Source organism: Rousettus aegyptiacus, unplaced genomic scaffold, assembly GCF_014176215.1.
Source record: "Rousettus aegyptiacus isolate mRouAeg1 unplaced genomic scaffold, mRouAeg1.p scaffold_m13_p_13, whole genome shotgun sequence".
NCBI lineage: Eukaryota > Metazoa > Chordata > Mammalia > Chiroptera > Pteropodidae > Rousettus > Rousettus aegyptiacus.
The window spans coordinates 16571467-16592898 of record NW_023416288.1 but is presented as its reverse complement, the minus strand read 5'-3'; the positions used below and the strand labels follow the sequence as shown (position 1 = coordinate 16592898).

Genomic DNA, 21432 nt, shown 5'->3' with positions numbered 1-21432 from the left:
TCATGCTAAATGTAAATGAATTGAACTCACCAATAAAAAGGCACAGAGTTGCAGATTGGATCAATAAACAAAACCCAACCATATGCTGCCTCCAGGAGACAAATCTCAGCTCCAAAGACAAATATAGACTCAAAGTGAAAGGGCAGAAAATGATATTTCGAGCAAATGGCATTCAGAGAAAAGTGGGAATAGTGGTACTATCGTCAGCTGAAATAGACTTTGAAATAAAAAAGGTAAAGAAAGATATGGAGGGACACTTCATAATGAAAAAGGGAATCATGTACCAAGAAGACATAACACTTATTAATATCTATGCTCCCAATCAGGGAGCCCTGAAATACATAAAGTAATTACTAATGGAACTAAAGGGAGAAAAAGACCAAAACACTATCATATTAGGGGACCTAAATACCCCACTGTCAGATATGAACAGATCGTCCAAACAGAAAATCAATAAGGAAAAAACAGCCTTTAAACACATTAAACTTCTGAGGTGGCAAAGTTTCTACTCTCATTAGCAATCCAAAACTATAATATGCTCATTTAAGAACATGAAGTGTACTTTTTTCTATTAGAAACCTATAATACATCAAAACTTATGGAATACATTGAATTATTGAACCATTCAGAATAAAGAATAGTTTTTCATGTCCTCACATTTGGACCAAAGAAATGACAATTATATCTAAGAGAGTAAGAAAAAGATAAAATGTCATATAATTAACACATAAAAAGGGTTTTTGCTAAAGTGGTCAATGTCTATGCTAGTTTTTATCACCTAAATTTAAAAAATCTCTATTTCGATATTAATTTTAATAAACAGATTTATGTAAGTAACTAGAATTTAAGCATTTGTAAAAAGCATTACTCAACATGAAATACCTTATTATGAAATATTTACTCTATTGAACATGGATACCTTATAATGATCAAGTATCCTAGAAACTCAGTATCAAACACTCTTAGAAACTAAAACAATACCTTTATCTAATTAAAGACCAAGCTATTCATACATATTTAAGACCTTGGTTAATAATCTGAAAAAAATATATATCAGAAAAACAATCTTCAGGTTTTCCAGGTCATGTATATCACATTACATTATCCTATATTTTGTTAGATTTATAAAAATACAGAAGCATGTGAGTTACAAGAAATAAAGTACTAATAATCAATAATAATTTCAAGAATAATACAAAATGTCAATCATAGTATTATTTATTCTTACCTCTGAACTATAATCATCTGCTGTGGTTGAAATTTCACTTTCCGGCTAAAACAAAAGTAAAAACCAATTACATTAAGGCCTTTTCCCCCTGCTAAATATTATACTTTATTAAACCCTTACCGCTGGTATTTATGATAGAAAACACATAAAAATATCATAAAAAAAACAGTAAAAAAATTATTCAAATCTTTAAAAATTTCATTCTGATTATGAATGACTAAACAGCACATCGTAACATTTAACGCTAGGCTTTTTTTAAAAGATAAAAGAATCAAGAAATACTTTCAGGATGTGAACTGTATGTTTTCACTCATATGTGGGATATAAAACAAAAAGCAACAAATGAAATATACAAAGAAACAAAAAACAGACTCATAGACAATATAATGGTGGTTACCAGAAGGGAAGGTGGTGGGGGGAGGACAAAGAGAGTAAAGGAAGTCAGACACAAGGTGATCGAAGGAGACTGGACTTTGGGTGGGGAGAGCACAATGGAGTATACAGATTTTGTATTATAAAGTTGTATGCCTGAAATTTATATAATGTTATTAACTAATATTACTACAGTAAGTTTAATTAAAAATATTTTTCTTATAGGCAAAAAACAAAGAAATTCTTTTAGACAAGGTTTTGTATAGACTACAAATCATTTGTAAGACAACTGCACCAATTAAGATATCATCCCTAATCTTGTATCTCTTTTAAATAAAAAAAAAGTCCTAAAATATGACTAGTAAAAGAGTTCAATTTCTCAAAAAGAAGAATCATAAATCTTGATGCTGGAAAATCAATAACAACTTGAAAACAACCACCTATGTCATACACATATGCAACTTATGAAACACTTCCCAAGACATTCTTGCACCATCCTTACATACCTGGGATTTGGGTTATGAAGTGAATACTTTTTCCAAGCTCCCTCAGCTTAGAAGTACTTTACTAGAAAGAGTCAAGGAGAAAACCTAAATTTTCACTGCTTTCACTCTTCTCCCTCTTATCTAAGAATCTCATTAACAAGTGAGAAAAGAGATCCAGATATTTCGTCTTTTCATTCAACCAATATGAACCATCGCGGTCTCTGTTCCCATTTATACTTACTGAAATTTTATTCATCATTCAAAACCAAGTTCTAAGTCTACCTCCTTTATGATGCAGTAACTAATGCCAGGAATAGAAATAAGCCTTATTGTTATTCTAAATATCTGTTGCAGTGGTTCCTAACTCATGTAGTTCTTTTAAATCTAAACTATTTTCATGGCCAAAGCCCTCATGGTTTAGTTGCTTATGCCTTTTAAAACATCAGCTGATTAAATGCATGTTGTGTACTAAAAATTGTGGTACTGATGGAAAATTGGTGAATAAGGCATTCTTTGCACCTGAAATGCTAAAACACTAGTAGAAAATGGTGATTTGTTATGCATAAAAACATAAAAAACACATCTTTAAACCAATTCAAGCACCAGAGTGTCACATTATATTTTTAAAAGGTCCAGATTTCAATAGAAAATTACAAGACATGCAAAGAAAAAGGAAAGTATGGTCCATACACAAGAAAAATAGCAGTAGAAATCATCTCAGGTATTGAACTTAATAGACAAAGACTTTAAATTAGCTATTTTAAATATAGTCGAATAAGTGAAGAAAATGTCTAAAAAACTAAAGAAAATTATTAAAATAATTCCTCACCAAGTAGAGAATATCAATAGAGAAATAATGTATAAAAGAATCAAAAAAGAAATTCTGGAGTTAAAAGTAAAATAACAAATGAAAAATTCACTAGAGGGACTTAACAGCAAATCTATAGATGACAAAGAAAGAATCAAGGAACTTTAATATCGTTTAATTGAAATTATCCAGTCTGAGAAAAAGAAAATAAATGAAGAAAAATGAACAGAACATCAGAGATCTGTACAATATTAAACATAGTAACATATGCATAATGAGACCCAGAAGAGAGAAGAGAAAGGGCAGAAAGAATATTTGAAGATACAATGGCTGAAACCTTCCCAAATTAATGAAAAACATTAATCTACATATCCGAGATGCTCAACAAACTCTAAATAGGAAAAACTCAAACAAATACACCCTCATGATGAATATAGCAAATCTCTACTGACATCTGTGACCTCTTGAATAAAGCTCAAGACCCTATATATCTAAATCTGCTTCCACATAAATATGCCAAGGCACAGTCCAAATTATAATCATCATCTGCCTTGTCCGACACTCTTCCTTCTAAGCGTCCCATCATTCTTTATTCCTGATCTTAGCTGATGGTTCCACCACACCTCCCATCATCCCAATCTACTCCTAACTTCTCCATTTCCTTATTCTGAAAAATTACATAACTATGAGGAAGAAGAAAATTAGCATTTTTGAGGACTTTCTATGGGTCAGGTGCAATATCCTGCCCATCACTGTTACTACCATCCCCTCTCTGTCACTTCATGATCCATTTAAAGATAAACTACCTATGGTTTCCAAGTCGTATCACATGTTTCATGTCTTTGAGAATGCTGTTTCTTAGGCACTGAAATTGCCTCCCCTACTTTCTGCCTCTAGCTAACTCAAACTTATACTTCAAAGCTCAGTTCCATTATCTCCTCCAGGAAACTTCCCAAATAACACAAAGAGTGATTTGGGCATTGCCCCAAATAATAATACTCTAGGGTACCATGTGCATTGTTGTTAGCATAGCTCTAATCAGAGTACATGGCCTAGCTTACATTAGCTGTCCCCACTTAGACTGGCTTTCCTAAATGAGCAGACTGTCATATGTACCTTTGTATCCTTGGTGCTCAGTCCTGGGTATATTATAGTTGCCTGATAAATGTTTGTTGACTCAAGCTCACAAAAATTGCACAGGGCACTGGGTATTGTCATCACAACAAATTTCCACTTAGAATTTTAATGTTTAAAATCTGGATGAATACTTACTTCAACGGAGAAGACCTGGTCACGTTTGGTTATTTCTCCGCTGTGCAGAGTTTTCACTGATGTGGATTCAGGAGTCATGACTGATCCTGCTCTCTGAGAACTATTCATGGACATCTCTTCACTCTGTAATTGCTCAATATTTAAAGCATGATATGCTGACATATCATGTTTACTGCTTGAAGTTTTCTTCTTTTTTTTCTGTTTCTTAGAAGGATTCTGCCCATCAGATTGAGCTTTCCTCTGTCGAAACTGTGCAAGCTACATTAAAAAAGAAATTGTCATTACTGTCAAAGGTAATTTTTCTTTATTACCACTAAGGAAAACAGTAGCTTTGGAGACACTTTTTCAAAAAGATTAAAACCGTCACAAAAATGCTGACAAAATAAAGATAACTTTTACTGTCATTAATATAAAAATGACTATAGAACTGCAAAGAAATTAAGTATTTCTGAATGAATGCTATTCAAATATTGAGAAGAACTAAAAAAAGTCATGTCTAAAGAAATAAAAGTAGCCCAGAGTTGGGCAGAATAAGGAAAAACAGGCACTCTCACTCACTATTTGGTGAGAGTGTAAACTCTGGATGTGAGATTATACGAAAACATAAGAGCTATAAATGCATGCTTTGTGGAATTTCTGGGGCTTCTACTAACTTACACCAAATATAGTTAATCAGTGCAAAAAGATTTAACTATATAAATGACCACTGCAGCCCTAGAAATATAACTAGTCAGAAATGATTTCAACAGCAAACAATACTGCTTCCCATTCCTTAATCATCACAATTTTTGCCAGTGCCACCTTACTATTTATCTAACCTGTCTTAATTAATGTGCATGTCTTATCTAAATTTATTTCAAAAGGAGACTTTCTATCTCTGAAATAAATTAAAAGCTAGTACTATGATTTCTTTTTAAAAAATAGTGAACAGAAAAGAATAAAATGAAAAATAAAAGTACATGATTAAAATTTTAGTTAGATATTACTGCTGAAGGTTATAAAAAAACGGGCAAGTGTTAGAGGGGTATAAAGAGTATATGAGCATCAAACAGATTTTTGGCTTGTTATAAGCAGATGAATTTAAAAGAAACCTAAAAAATAAACTTATAGTATTATTCGATGTTATTTAATACTGGATTAGGTATAACCTAAAATATCTGTCACCACTTAAAATGAGAAGAACTCATTATATACTTGGGGAAACACTGGATTAACTAAATTAATATTAATGTGAACCGTTATGAATTATAAATATATTTATGACACAGGAGTAGGTATAAAATAATATTGCAATGTATTCTTTTTCTCAATAAAAGAAAAATTATGTGCATCTCATAACAAAGATAAGGCAGGCCTCAGGCTCACAGCCTTCAACAATTCATCCTAAACTAGCTTTATTTTTAATAACATTAAAATTATATTCATAGGCATAAATTCTAGAAGAATATAACCATAATAATTTTGGTATATCTCTGGATTTGAGATTACAGGTATTTTTCCTTACGTTCATTTGAAATTTCCTTTGTGATAAATTTTCATAATTTTATACAAAGCAACTATGAACCACCAATTCCTAAATTTAATTTGAGCTCTTGATCATTCTAAGAGAAAAAAAAAAATCACAAGAACAGGTGTAAGCCCTTTGTAACTTAAAAGAGAAAACATACTACTACCAATACATTAATTATGTAACTATTAATTAGATCAATTACAAAGATAGTAAATTTCTTTATGGTACAAAGTATTAAAACAATCTTAATAATATGTTGATATCAATAACTATCAAAATATGTGATAAATATCAGAGCCTATGAAACAACATACAGCATATTTTATTCTTACTTTGTCTGCTATAGATAAATAAAAGTATTTAGTATTTACTTAATAAGGATGTCTAATTTGTAAGTCAGAATTATCTAATCACTGACCTTGTAGAATATAAAAATATACCATTTAAATTTTTACCCAGTTATTTAGCAATTAGCTAGTTATTCTACCTCCCCTTAAGGAACAGCTGCAAGACCAGTTGCCTCTATGTGTACACTAATAAGCTGCTGGAATGCACTTAAACTACTTTGGAGGACAGCAGATTCTTTCTTAAAAATAAATCAACTGAAATACCAATATATATTATCTGTAAATAGAATTGATAGTCTTAGCACATCTTTTAAAAAGATCCCTCAGAGAGAATGCAAAACTGAGAAAAATATTAATAATGACATTCTTGATATTTACGCTCAATTTCAAAAAAACTTCTTAAAATTCCATGTTGTCTGCATTAGAAAATATATTCAGACAGCAGAGAGTATCAGGACAAAGATAAAGATTCTGTTTAAAATGTCAACTGTTAGGTTATATATAATTTATGTTTAATATTTACTCATATATACAAATGCATAACAAAGGAGAAAACTAACACTGCATTATAAAAAGTTTAATTAAAAAAAAAAACCAAAAACCCCATCTGAGATGACAGTATCCATTACAAAATGAATCCAAGTGAAAAAGTCAGTAACAGATATAGAATAAAAAGTGGAATGGTTCCACTACAGTTTTCAGAACAAATCACTTCTAAGGCATAAAATTACCAAGACATTGTTTGAGACCTATTACTGAGTATAATAAAGTAATATTTTTTCAGAACAATTAACCAGAAGATAAACTCAATGAAGGTAAATTTTTGTTTACTATCATATTTTCAAAGGCTTGAACAATATTTAATAAATGCATATTGAGTGAAAAACAGATAACTTACCTTTTAAAGTCACCACTAAACAATCATTTTAAGCACTGTTTCACAGACCCTGAGAATTAAGATGATGTAATAGGCATATCTAATTCTACTATATAAAAAAGCTTCATAGTCTCAGAATTAATATTAAAAATTTAATGAATTAAAACACAAAATAATCTCTCTTGCCATAATTTCTCTCTTTCACCCCAAGAGAAAATTAAATTCTCAAAAATAATGCCCACAATAACTTTTTAGCAAGAGTTCTGTTTTATAAAAATGTGAGAGCAGGAACAAGATCATACAAGTCTAATTTCTTATAGCTATCTAAACTATTTTTATTTTAAATCTGAAAAATAGCAAGCTAATAGATAAGCAAATATCAGAAACTACTCAGCTTATCATTTAATACTGAAATGATACGCTTTAAATTACTGGGAAAACATTTAGTCTACAACATGCTGAAAATTCAGACTACAGCCATCTGTGTTTGTCATTTGGAAGCCAAATATAAAAATGTTAACATATGTAGTCATGGTAATAGTTGTAAGATTTACTGGAAAGATACTATGTCCATATACACTAGCCTTTCAAAATTGATTCAGATCTCAAACAAATATCTTACTCAACTAGAGAGTGAATAAACAGAAAAAACAACTGAAAAAAATGACTTAATTTATTGAGTTCCTTAAACTCAATACTTCTAACTTCATTAATGATTATTCTCAATAAAACAAGGACTTCTAAAAATGCTATATAAAAACACACAAAGTTTTTATGTCACTTCAAAAATATTACTAATTGGAATCTGTTTTGTTTATTGAGTGTTCACTCAGTGTTTAACTATGTGCCAAGCCCTGTCCTACTACACAGGAGTTAAAATGTATGGTCCTACTAGTAGGATGTTTTAGTCTAGGCCAGCCTATTACTTCCCTGAGTTGTGAGAAACAAATAAGATGAAAGCTAGTGCACAACTCAGTAAACTTGGTAGTCCCATACATCTTTAAGAATGTGGTATGGAAAAACTCTAGTCCTAATTTCCTTAAAGAGGGCTTCCTGGTTGCAGAGTTTTATATCTGTGAAGGAAATAATTTGGCAGATGGCAGGTATTAATTAGTTCATTTAGTTAGAAATATTTACTCACTACCTATCATGTGTCGAGCTCAGTGCTAAAGGCAGGGCAGGTAGCGAGATACAAACCCTACTCCTATGAATTATAATTCAGGTAGGAAGAACAAATTAAACAAATACAGATAAACAGAAATGTTTCATGTCAAGAGATAAAAAATGTTTTGAAGAAAGAGTATAGGTACTAAAAAGCATACAAGGGAAAGGCTTAATTTGAATGGGGATGTGGGGAGAGGTCAGGAACTACTGAGAAAAAAATTCGGAAGCTGAGATTTGAAGACAAGCATGAGTTACCTGTCAAAGATCATAATCAGTAAGTGGCAAAACAGAATAGAACAAGAACATCTGAGTCCAAATCCAGCATTCTCTTTGCATTATACCAACTTGTGTGCAATGCATTCTGAGCTTTCTTTCATCTGTCATTATATTTCAAATCCTAGAACACTAAATTTAAAGCACAAATTAAATCACCAAACCAACAAATACTTTTTTGACAATACTGGGGGGAAAAATACATACACAACAATACACACACATACCCTAAAGAGAACATTATAAAATATCTTTAAATGTTTTCTAATCTCTCCAGTGTTCAAAAATAGCTAAAAGTAGAGCTATTTTCAATCTTTTTGCTGTAGAAAATTTAAGAAATCCTAATTAATTTTAATTATGGTGACCATTTGTACTTGTCGGTGTTGTCTTTAAACCTTTCTAATATTCCTTAATGACCATTGCACAACAATGCTGTACAAACTATTACAGCAAAACTCCAGGGGCCTAACTATGGAAACAAAGAGACTACAACAGTTGACCCAAAGCCAATTTGTACTTAGTTAAGTAGGGCAACTGAAACAAAAAAGACAAAAGCAACATTTTGTGCTTTAAAGCATATTTTCCAACAATATCGCAAAAATACAAACTGTTGAAAAATAACAGTGCAAAATAAACCTGAAGAAATCAGATATGGAAAAGCTCACAGGACTTTATATTATTAAGTCATCAGTCCTATTTATATCCTATAATCTCATTCAATAGAGATTTTTTCTTAAATAAAAGTTTTGGAACACCTTCATGAGTAAGTAGAAAACAAAATCTGTAGCCTCAGGAATTCTCTTATTTTTACATATTTTAACACATTTCATTGTCTGGCACATAGTAGGCACAAGTATCTGTTGAATGAAGATAATGTTTCAAAAAGAATATGGATTATGTATCATAGAGTACTAGACTGTTGTGTCTACATACTCTGATAAGCTAGTAATGTGACACTGGACAAGCCACTTAACCTCAGCACAACTCAGCTTCTTCAATTGTGCAATGAAGAGGTAGGTTTGAAGAGCCTTTTAAGATTTAAGGGTTTTTTTTTGCGGGGGGGGGGAGCAGGGGGAGAATTTTCTTTCAATTGTTCCTTTTCCTTTCTCCTCTCCCTACTTTTACTTAATATAAAGGAGAAAAACTAGGATTCTACATAATAAAAAATATTTTTTTTTTAAAAAAAAGTATTGCTTGAAAAAAGTTTTCAATAAACAGTATCTATTACTAAGTGATTTCAAATGAAAAAAGATAGAATAAAAGTCAAAAGATCACATTATAGTGCTCAGGACAAATCACTTCTAAGTACATAAAATTATCAAAATATTGTTTTAGGCTCATATTACTAAAGTCAAATTATTATTGCAGAACAAATGTTGAGAAGGTAAGCTCCAAGACGGAAGGAATTTTTAATTAAAATCAAAGCCTATACAATACTCTAAGTCTAGAACAGTGCCTGCACATAGGTTCTCAATAAAGAGTTGTTGAATAAAAAAAGATAATTTTTTTCACAGAATAGAGACACTACTAAGCAATAATTTTAGGCATTCCTCAGAACTTCGGGATATCTGAGGTTTCCTAAAAAAAATAAAATTAAAAAAAAAAAAAACCTAAGATGATATATCAGGTCCATGGTTACAACACTGCATAACCAATGCACTATCATGTAGCTGGCAAAAATAATACTTTAAAAAATGTATGTGAAAAAATGCTCTCAACATAAATTTGGAGGAAAAAATGAGGTCAAAACTGCAAACAAGATTACGATGCAAGTTAAGTTTAAAAATATATTACACATAGAAACAAAGAATCAATGAACTGTTAATAGTGATTGCTTGTGGGTTATGAGAGACTATAAGTGATTGTTTTCGTCTTTGAAAGATCTTTACTTCCTCCTTCCCCACAGATCTTTAAAGAATATTTACTAGTAAAATTACCACAGGCCCATATGTTTATATCACTATTTTTAAAAGGATATAATACATCTATACATCTACTAAAAATCTCAGCCCAAAGGACAGAAATAAGGCAAAAGCCTCAGGAATATGCTATCCTGGGACCTGGCCTCTTTCATCAGTTTCTCCTGACACCTTTATCACACCTCATAAGTGTAACTGCCAACACTGACAGGTCATTACACTCCAATGTTTAGACACTACCTACCTCTGTTTCATTTCACTGTGACCTCAGTTATTGCTAACAATGAACAGTAAGAAGAATGGCACTTTGCCCAAACCTTATCATTGTTCAAAATGACTTTTCAGTTACCCACGAGGCCCAACTCTACTTCTCTTACCTTCCTTTGAAATTTCTCAGTCTTTACAATCGCCCTCTGTTATCGCTCCCTAACTTAACGAATCTCAGTTTTTCTGAGAACGAAAGAGGCTTACTAGAATTAGGGTGTTTTAATCAAGTAAATATTTTAATCAAGTAAATATTTTATATTAAAAAACATAACTTTACTGCTTCATTTGTTTAGCAACAATGTAAAATTGCCACCTGGTGGCAGCATACCTATCTGAATATGGGATGTATTTTTTGGAAAGGAATAACCTCTTCGAAGGTTAGACGTGCCAAATATACATTCTTTAACAGTTTTCTGCCACTTTTATGATAAAATCCATAACTTTAAATGACACATATGGCTCCTCATGATCTGATCCTAATCTATTTCTTCAATCTAATTGTCTGCAATGTAGCTTAATCCTCTATGCTCCAACATGACAAGGAGGAGGAGGATGGGCAATACTTCTTGAACACTTTTTACAATTTGACAGAGTACTGAATGCTTTATATGTATTAGCTGAATCCTCACGACAACCATAAAGCTGGTACTATTACTGTCCTCATTTTTTAGATGGGGAACAGAAGTACAGAAAGGTTAAGTAACTTGCTTATGGTCACAAAGGAAATAAATGGCAAAGGAAGGATTTGATCCCAGATGGTCTGGTCTAGTCAAAGTTCATGACCACAATTATACTGCTTTTCACACAAACAAAAAAACTTTTAAAAAGTAGGTAGCATTCACCACCTATTCCTGTTTCTCATTCCCTATTCCACAGTAATCTGACTTCTCATTTTTGACAACTGGCCACTCCTCCTTACTTGAAATTGTCTTCCCTTAGTTTCACAGACATCATCATCTCCTAGCGTTGTAAATAGTGAATGTCTCAGTATCCTTTGCAGTCTCCTTCCCCACCTGCCTTTTAAACATGGGTGTTTCCAAAGGATTTAACTCTCAGTCTGCATCCCACTCAGTCTTCTTTCTGAGTAAATTCCCATTCCCAGAGTATCAGCTAGTATGTCAATTAAATATTTGTCTATAGCATGAGCTTCTGTCTTAAGCTCCAGACTCAAAATCAATTTTACACTGGACCATTCCTCTAGAATGTCCCATAGACATCTCTGACTCAACATATCCAACATTCATCATCAAATATTTGTTTCCCTCCAAATATATCCAAGACCAATTTCACTGAAGCTCTCCTTTCTCCACAAATCTGTCCATGTTTCCTATCTCAGAGACTAGCGCCTACATCCCATCAGTTGTTTGTGTCAGAAAGCTGGAGTTACCTATTGTCTTAGTCTGTTTGGAATACTGTAACAAAATACAATAGCCTGTGTATAAACCATGGAAATTTATTTCTCACAGTTCTGAAAGTTAGAAGTGCAAGATCAGGGAGTCCAAGATCAGGGTGCTAGCCGATTTGGAAACTGTTGAGAACCCACTTTCTAACACATAGATAGCCATGTTTTTGCTATAACCTCACATGGTGAATGGGGCAAGGGATCTCTCTTTTAGAAGGGCATCAATCTCACTCATGAGTGCTCTGCCCTCATGATCCTCATAATTACCTCCCAAATGGCCCATTTCCTAATATCACCTTGGGGGTTAGAATTTCAAAATATAAATTTTGGAGGGACACAAACACTCAGACCATAGCATCTCTCTTACCCTTTACAACCAATTACCAAGGCCTCTCAATTCCACCTACTGAACACTGATCATGGATAAAAGAACTAGTATAGGGTTGAACTTAAGAACACAATCTCTTGTATCAGACTGGGTTTGAATCCTTGCTCTGCCTCTATTACTTTGTGCAAATTACTTAAACTCTTGGCTTTCCCACCTATAAAATAGGGATAGCAACACTATATGCAGCTCTTAGAATAGCAACAAAGATTAAATAAGACGAAATGTAAAACCCTTGCATAATGCTCAGCTTTGAAAGCGCTCAAAAATGGCAGCTACTATTATTAATTGCATATCTTTTTTTCTTCTACTCTCAACCTTCCTATTGTCCAAGTGAGAGGCAATGAGGTAGGAACAGGTATGTGGATAAATCAAGACACATTCCGCAGAATGTGGTGATTGGTTGGATCTGAAAGGTAAGAATGAGTCAGGGAACCAAACAGAAGGGCGGTAATGTGGGCCTGATTTTACAGGGTGGTGGTGTTAGAATAGGAAGAAAGGCTGAGGATGAGACCAATTTTGAATAAAATAATTAGAGATTGGATTATAAGTATGCAGGATATAAGAAAATAATTACAAAATAATTTAAAGGATTTTATTTTCAACTGAGATGCTTTCTAAATAGGTATAAACTTCTGAGCCTTGAAACTATGATGGCCTATTAGATAGAAAAGTGAAAACTAGAACATTAAAAAATTTTAAATCCAAATCCTACAGGAAAAAAGACTGTAGAGTCGTCTATCATAAGATTGAAACCCTGAGACCTATTAAAATTACTAATATTGTATTTCACTCTTTGAATTAAAATTTTTTTTCTTAACTAAAAAGTCTGAAATTCCCTTCTTTTTACTCTATTATAAAAATGGCTATTGAAGTGAAAAAGTAAAGAGTTCTCCTTTGAAGGGAAATCACTGAGTAGAAATGCTCAGACACGTATTTTCATTACAAAAGGAATGTATAGACATTAAAAATCAAATATGAGTTTGGCAATACTATAAAAGATTTTACATACAAATACTCCAGTATTTTAAGTTGTCTATGAATAGAAACTAGTTTTCTAACTTTTGGCCCAAACTCATTCTTTTCTATATAAAACTTCCAGCAGATATTTGGTAATGCAATCTTTACACATTTTCTACTAACCTTGCCCTTTAGAGCATCGACTTATTTATCTGACTTAAGAAATTGACATACACACATATACAGTCATCAGACCATAAATGTTGTGGTAATTAACTGAGATCACTGACCCAAGTCCACTGTTAACTGCCTGCATCTCCCTCATATACATTCATGCATTAAATTTGGTTTTTGAAAAATATAAAGAACTAATATTTTTAGTTTCCATCTTCCCTGGGGAAAAAATAAGGCAACATCAACTGAAATAAAAGTGATACCCTTGAGAAATAAATATAGCCTAATCACAGGAGCCACAGGAAGGATCCTTAGTAAATAAGGAATTTTACAGTGTGTTCAGTATCAAGAAATAGAAGGAAAGAAATTCTAGATTGTACATTCCATTAGTTTCTCAAAGATGTATAAATTGAAAACTATTTAATGAATACAATTTATAAATTCAAATCTTTATAGATTAGGATTTTAAATAGTAAGTTTAGTGTCGTTCTTACTAGTCAAAATAATAACTTTTGGGGATTTAAGCATTGATTACTTAAAATGATGAAGAAGACTTGGGGCTTTAAGAAATTATCTCTTAAAAGGAAATAAAAAAGTTAGATTTACAGAAAAACTTTTAGACCACATAAAAAAATCTCAGTGAATAACAAACCACAATAAGAATCACAACCCTGACGGCAACTGAAAACAAATATTACACTGTTCATGAACAAAGAGGATAAGGGAATTTTTCATGGTGCAAAACACTCTATAGCATTAAATAAATAACCCAGGCAAAACTACTTCTGAAACAATGCTAAATTTTTAAATAGGATTAAATACATGCGCAAAGATTTATACAGCACACCTAGACAAGCATTAAGAATCCTAAGTAATACTGTGGTGACCGTTACTATGAAAATACTAAAAATAAAAGGTGGGAGTCAATATGACAAAAAAATACTATCTTACAACTGTGAATATCCATACAGATCTATTGTGTTCACATAAGAAAATGACAGGTCTTTTCGCTACTGAAGAAGTATTTTTTTCTCTCACACAGTGAAAATGGACTCGTAATGGCAGAACCAAAAACCCAACAGGTGCCCCTTGGACCAACTGCATGCACTTGTAAAACAGCTGGCCATGGAATGGAATGACTCGTTGGCCCACATAGAAATCAAACTTTAGCATGATGCTCTAATCAACTCACCAAGAACCTGTTATTCAAAGGAAGCAACAGTTTACATTTTGGCAGAGCCCAGAAGGCCTAAAAAAAGATGAAATATAATCTTACTGGAGTTGTGTATTTCTCTCAGTCTGCCCCTATCTCATGCCTGCCTGAGCGCATGTGCTCTCACTCTTTGTATATAGGAATATATATAATATAAATATAATAAATAGCAATATATAAAGGAAATTAGTAACAATCCAATTAAAAAAGGGGCAAAGGACTTGAACAGATATCATCCAAAGATAGACAAAGGGCCAATAAATACATGAAAAGATGCTTAATGTCCTTACTCTTACAAAATTACAAATCGAAACCACAATGAAATACCACTTCCCACCCACTCGAATGACTGATTAAAAAATAAATAAATGAACAAATAAGTAAATAAATAAAACGGAAAACGAGTGTTGGGTGGATATGTCGAAACTGGAATTCTCATGCAGTGCTGGTGGGAATGTAAAATGGTACAGCCACTATGGAAAAAGTTTGGTGGTTCCTCAAAAAAATACAGAATTACCATATAATTCAGCAATTCTACACATAGATATATATATCCAAGAGAAATGAAAACAGGTACTCAAGTATTTATATACAAATATTTATAGCAGCACTATTCAAAATAGCTAAAAGGTAGAAACAACTCAAATGCCCATCAATAGATTAATAAACAAAATACGGTGTATACATATAATGGAATATTATTCAACCATACAAGAAAATCAAGTACTGATATATATTACAACATGGATGAACCTCAAAAAACATTATATTAAGTAAAAAAAAAAAAAAAAAACAGACGCTAAGGGTCATATATTATATGATTCCATTTACATACAATATCTAGATTAGGTAAAGCCAAGGAAACAGAAAGTAGATTAGTGGTTGCTAGTGGGAGGAGAGAATGAAGACTATCTGCTTAATAGTACAGGGTTTCATTCTGGGTGATAAGAATGTTTTGGAATTATACAGAAGTGATGATTGCACAATGTTGTATATGTACTCAATGCTACTGAATTGTTCATTGTAAAGACAGTTAATTTTTGTTACATGAATTTCACCTCAACTTAAAGAAGTCAAAGCTTCTTTATATCTAGCATCAGAGGAACTCAAAAAGCTCTTGATCATCTCATGTATTCTTTAAAATACCTGTTAAGATTCACACACTGTGACAGGATTGTTCCCACACATAGTAAGGCACAAAATTTGTGATCACTGAAAAATATGCTTGCTAAGTAAAAGTCCATAGCTGCGGTTGTAGGCGTTCAAAAGGTCAGTAGAACAAATAAGCAAATAAATGTCTCCAACGTCCTAATGCCTTTTCTACTATCCCAAACAGCAATATTATAAACACAGACACACACAGACACACAGACACACACACACACACACGTACAGTGCAAAACTAGCTTTATAAACTTTTTAAAATACTGAAGTTTTTCCAAATTAAAGTTTATAAAGAGATGCTTGCCAATAAAATAAGATGCCTAATTTCAGTTTTAGTGGAATCTCATTAAGAAATAAATATTAATAATGTTCCTTATCATTAATGCTTAACAATTTACCATGAGAACTCTTTCTAGCTTCTGCATTAGAAGAAATTTATTTATATTTCAATAATTAGCAGTCTATAATAAATATTTTGTAGTCATAGTTTAGCTCTCACTACAAAATTTTTATGTATAAAAGAGATGTTTTGTTTTAAAATAATTTTTGCCCCAATTTCATCATATTCCGGTAATGTGGATATAGCCAATCTTTTACACTTCCTCTTTTCCATGTGCTCATTCAACTTTGAGTTTCACTGACAGGATGCCACAGACCTCCTTGCTAAGTCTTTCTTCATTTGGACCTTTTGGCTCTTTAGCCCAATCACTTCCCTATTCTTGTCCCTGAAATTTCTTGGATTTGCCCTAGAAACCTTTCTTCAATACTTCAAGAAGCCTGTTCTGCCCATTCCTTCCGTCATATTATCTCTCTTAAAGATTATAATCAATCTAAAACTCATGTTTTATTTTTTCCAACAAAGCCTGAAGATTCTGAATTTGTTTCTTGAGTCACAAAAAACGCACCACTGTTGCAATAACTGTTGACAAAGGTATCAACACTGTTGTGTTCACTTTGAAAGCTAGGTAAGCTATGTCACATATAAGAATAAAAGACCAGGTTTAAAAGAAACAGGGGTGAAGTGAAGAGCAACTTTCAGAGTGGTAGAGTAGTGTATCCAAAATATACAAAGGACAATTTTACACCATAACTACCTTTGTCTATCAGAGTGGAAACTAGTTGAAAGGTCTTGCTAACAATAACCTATTATACAGCTTGCAAAAAGCACTATTCTTTTTGCATAATATTGGCACTATTTTTCAAACTGAACATGCTCATTTAACAAATAAAAATCATATAGTTGCTACTTAAAAAATGCGACAGGCAAAAATCTTAATAATTATTTATCAAATAATATCAATTAAATAAATGCTGACTAGTTGGTGCAAAACTGGTTTTACTAAATTCTACATTTGAATATTAGGATATTATAAAGAACAGAATAAAATATTAAAAAGTATACCTAATGTGAATTTATGGGAGTAATAATTTTATACTAAATACAGACTGTCCTCTAATTTTGTTTGCTAATATTACATTACTTTGTTTACATAATACTGTAAATAATTTTACTTGGAAAAAATGAGGTCTTTTAAAGTGGAGTTAAATAGTTTGGTTCAACACAAAGCAGCCTGTGTCGTGCAGTCCCTGTCAGTACCTTGTAAATAGGGTTAACCCAGCTCTGAAAATATTTACTTAATAATGCAGTAATGTCTCACATCTCCATGGGTCAGGATTCTTGCAACACCAACACTGAGGGAGTAGCTGACGGCAAACCAAAAAACCAACAAGTTAACAGGAAAACTAACCTGTCATAAAGTCTATTATTCACCAGGCTCCATTGGCCATTGATTTTTACAAATCATTTTATCTACCTGTTACTGGGTTCTCTAGCCACACGGCAAACCTAAAACAGCATGTTAGGGGAAGAGGCAGATGAGAAGCAAGGTAAGATAAGCATATTAATGGCAATGAGAACTGACAGCAAGAAACATCGATAAAAATTACAAAAACAGAAAGATCTATAAATGTCTAGTAACACAGAATCCCAACTATATAATACAAGCAGCACTGGAATAAGAATTATAGAGTTCCAGGACTACAACGAAGTGGTGGCCCTTACAAAACCTAATTCTGTGTCTCATCTTCTTGTTCTGTATACTGATCATACAACATAATGTGTTCTTCAACAATAAGCTTTTGTTTTTAAAAATAGTATTTAAACATTTTTTATTGATCATAAAAAAACTATATTGTAGAGAATTTGGAAGATACTAAAAGTGGTATAGAAAATTAAATTGTCCATAATCCGCCACCCAGAGATAATCATAATTTACATCTTGGTGATTTTTTTTTTTTAGGTGTCTTCATATGTAAATATTGCATTTGCTTTTGGGGTAACATTTTTATTAACCTGGCATTATTTGTGAGCATTTTCCCAATTCAAGAAGTCTCCATAGATTTTAATGGTTACATACACCAAAATTTATTCAGCTATTATTATAGATTTTGTTTGGCATAAAATACTTTATAAAGTACACTATACTATAAACAAGACAAATCATAAGAAAATGATCATTTATAAGGTCTAGATATAGAAAGGTAAAATTTTCAGTGAACAGCTTACCAAAAACCAAGAAAATAATTTAAAAACTGTGATTTGTAAAACTATGTTATACAATACAATGCTTAAGTCCAATGAACAAATAAGACGTAGAGAACCAAGTATCTGAATAAGTTTTGGAAATGATCATTTTAATGACTTCTGATGTCAGCAATAAAAAACTTCCAATTAAGAGAAGACTGGATTCTTGTTATTTACAACATGCTAGTAAAGGAGCATTCAGTGAGGACTCATAGTCACTCTGCTCATTCATTCACTGAGCAAATATCTACTGAGTACTTACTATTTGATAAGCATTTTGCTAGGCTGAATTAACATCAATGCTAAGAACCTTCTTTGTAAAAACCTTCACACATTTTAATAAATGAAAGAACTCATCCAAAATCCTACTGTACCTACTCTCTCATTGTACTTATTACCCAGTGTCTGTCTCTTCCATTAAACTGTGAGCAACTTGAGAACAGAGACTCTCACCACCTCTAAATTTCCAGCTTGTGATTACAAAACAGGAGTTCAATATAGGTTTGCTGAATGACTTTACATTTATAATCCAAAATTTTTAAGTCCTAATCTAAAAAGCACATGTTTATACAAGTGAAATAATATATACACTACTTTTGATGATGCTGTTTTATTTCTATTTTCCTTGTTCCTATCAGTCTTCATATTCTTAATGGCTACACAATAGTCCATCACACTTATATAATATAGTTTAGATAACAATTCTCCTAATATTGTCTTTGAAGGTTGTTTCCACTGTTTTTATAATGTATAGCTAATGCCCCAGTAAAAATACCTGGCCTTACAAGTCTCAGATTCATTTCTGACTGGAAAATTCAGGCTCAACTCTAGAGAACCATAATCTTTTACAGAAAAAGTGACTGTTAAAGAGGTTTTTTACCCCACTGGCAGAACATGAAACACACACACACACACACACACACACACACACACACACACAGAGAAACTAGCATTCTCCTTTGTCAAATCAAAGCAGTTAAAATGAACCCTCCATGATGAAATGTGTTGTCCAAAGTAAACTGTTTTGTAGGACTGCTTCACACATTTTTAGGAAAGATACTTCTCCGGACTAACAGTAAAAATTCTGAGGCAACAGATAAACATAATGTCTAATTAGAATGTCAATGCTTTGGGAAGAAGGTGCACACCTTACCTCCACTTTCTTGGATTCAGAGCTTGCTCAGATTCCCAGGTTGCAGAAATGTAAGCAACTTTGGTCTTCTGAAGATGCCTTGATTCCCTTTCTCTCCATTTATAGATCCTAATGTAATATTATCTACTTGATAACATACAAGCACTTAAGCTTTTACCTTAGAAGGAGCTTATGAGAAAGCCAACTATCTTTTAGAAATATGAAGCTAATTTATATACATATAAATGACTATGTGTATAAACTATGTATTTATATGTATATAAATTGTGTTGAGCATCTAATACTGTATGGCCTTTAAATGATCACTGCAATCATAGACCAGGTCTCCTTTGTTTGTTTATTTATTTTGAAGGAGAAGAAGAGAAAAAACAGTTAATTATATTATAATTTAACTATGGTCCAAATGTGATTGCTAACAATCATCTCTAATAAAATAGTTCGAATATAATCTATAAAAGGTAACTTCACAATAGGGAGGAAGGGGGCCTTTGAAGCTAGCCAAAAGATATTCTGGAATATGTAATTTTAAAAAAAATGCTATTTAATTTATATTTTGTCTGTCAAAATTTTCGTGAAGCCCAGTGAATACCTGTGTATAATTTTGTATTGTTTGCTTTTCAGTTTTTTTATACACAAAAGGACTCGCCAAGACATACATAACAATTCAATTATTTAAAGCAGGAATTCTATAGGTTTGCTTAGACTATGGAACCTCTGCTCCCTGGAAGTTTCATTCACATACTATATTAACATTCCACACAATACAAAAGCGCATGCCATGACAAAGACCATCAAATACAAACATGGAAAGCCATGTTTCTAAAACCGCCCTTAACACGAAGTTCACAGCTGGCACTTGTGGCACACTCAAACCAATGCTGAGACAGCTGTCACAGGCCAATCACACATCCAGGAGCGACAGCATGCCACCTAAGAAAGCCAAGTTCACGATCGACGTACAAATCTCCCACCGCATAAAGAAAAGCCCTAAATCCCCACCCTGAAAAGCACAATGACTGCACTACCCATAAAACTCCCTAAAAAAAGTGAAAGGTTCGGGATTTAGAAGCTATGAATACCAGTTTATAACAACACAGTAAAAAAGAGGCTTTACTCCTTTCACGAGAAAGGAGCCACACCACCCAATCATTACGGGAAGTATCGTGTGCTAGGTAGTAACACCAGGCTTTTTCGATTGGAAAAAAGGGCGAGGGAAAAATGCAGCCCCTGCAGCCCCTCGCTCCCAGGCAGCGCACCGCGGCTGCTCCATCTCCGCTTGCCAGGCCCCTAGCCGCCCCTTCCCAGCCACCGCCTCCCACCGCGGGCCCTGCAGCCTCCCGCCGTTACCTTCGCTTTGCCAGCCTCCAGCTTCTTCTTTCTTTCCTCGTCCTCCATGGCCTCTGCGGGGAAGGCTGGGGGAAGACAGAGAAAGGGTCGAGATAGGAAGGAAAGGTCGGTTCGGACGGAAGTGCGACCGCAAGCTCTGCGGCCCCAGGAGCAGGGCCGGCCAGGCGCTCCCCCCGCCCGGAGTGGAACCAGTCTCCGCGCTCACTGGCTGACCGTCCTCCGCCGCACGGGCAGGGCCGTCACCGCCGCCGCCATCTTCGTCTCCACGTAAACACACGGCAGGGCGGGAGCGGGGCGGAGGGGGGGCGGACGTCGGTCCGCGCAGCCGCCGCGAGCGGGCCGCGCCGGGCAGGTGCGCCCGCGGCCCCGCCCCGCCCCCGTCAGCCCCGGAGCCGCCGCGCGGCCGGCCGCGACCCCGCCGGGACCTGGCTCCCACGGGCGAAGAGCTGGCGCGGTAGGGCACCCTCCCCCGGGGCCGAACGCTCCACGCCTGGCGGCCTGGCCGAGGAGGTGGGAGAAGGGGGTGTG

General features: G+C 33.8%; 1 protein-coding gene across 7 annotated transcripts in view; it reads right to left on the bottom strand.

The window, feature by feature from the left end:
* AKAP9 (A-kinase anchoring protein 9) overlaps window positions 1-21178 on the bottom strand; it is a 143426-nt gene extending 122248 nt beyond the window's left edge. For 3 of the 7 annotated variants that reach the window (XM_036230337.1, XM_036230333.1, XM_036230335.1), the window contains exons 1-3: window positions 20905-21178; window positions 4166-4423; window positions 1229-1273 (exon numbers count right to left, since the gene is read on the bottom strand). In XM_036230337.1, the coding sequence (XP_036086230.1) occupies window positions 1229-1273; window positions 4166-4423; window positions 20905-20952 (351 nt within the window). In that variant the 5' untranslated portion in view covers window positions 20953-21178. The remainder of the gene's footprint in view (window positions 1-1228; window positions 1274-4165; window positions 4424-20904) is intronic. The other 4 variants (XM_036230336.1, XM_036230334.1, XM_016161301.2 and 1 more) reach the window with 2 other exon arrangements.
* Between the last annotated feature and the right edge of the window lie 254 nt (window positions 21179-21432).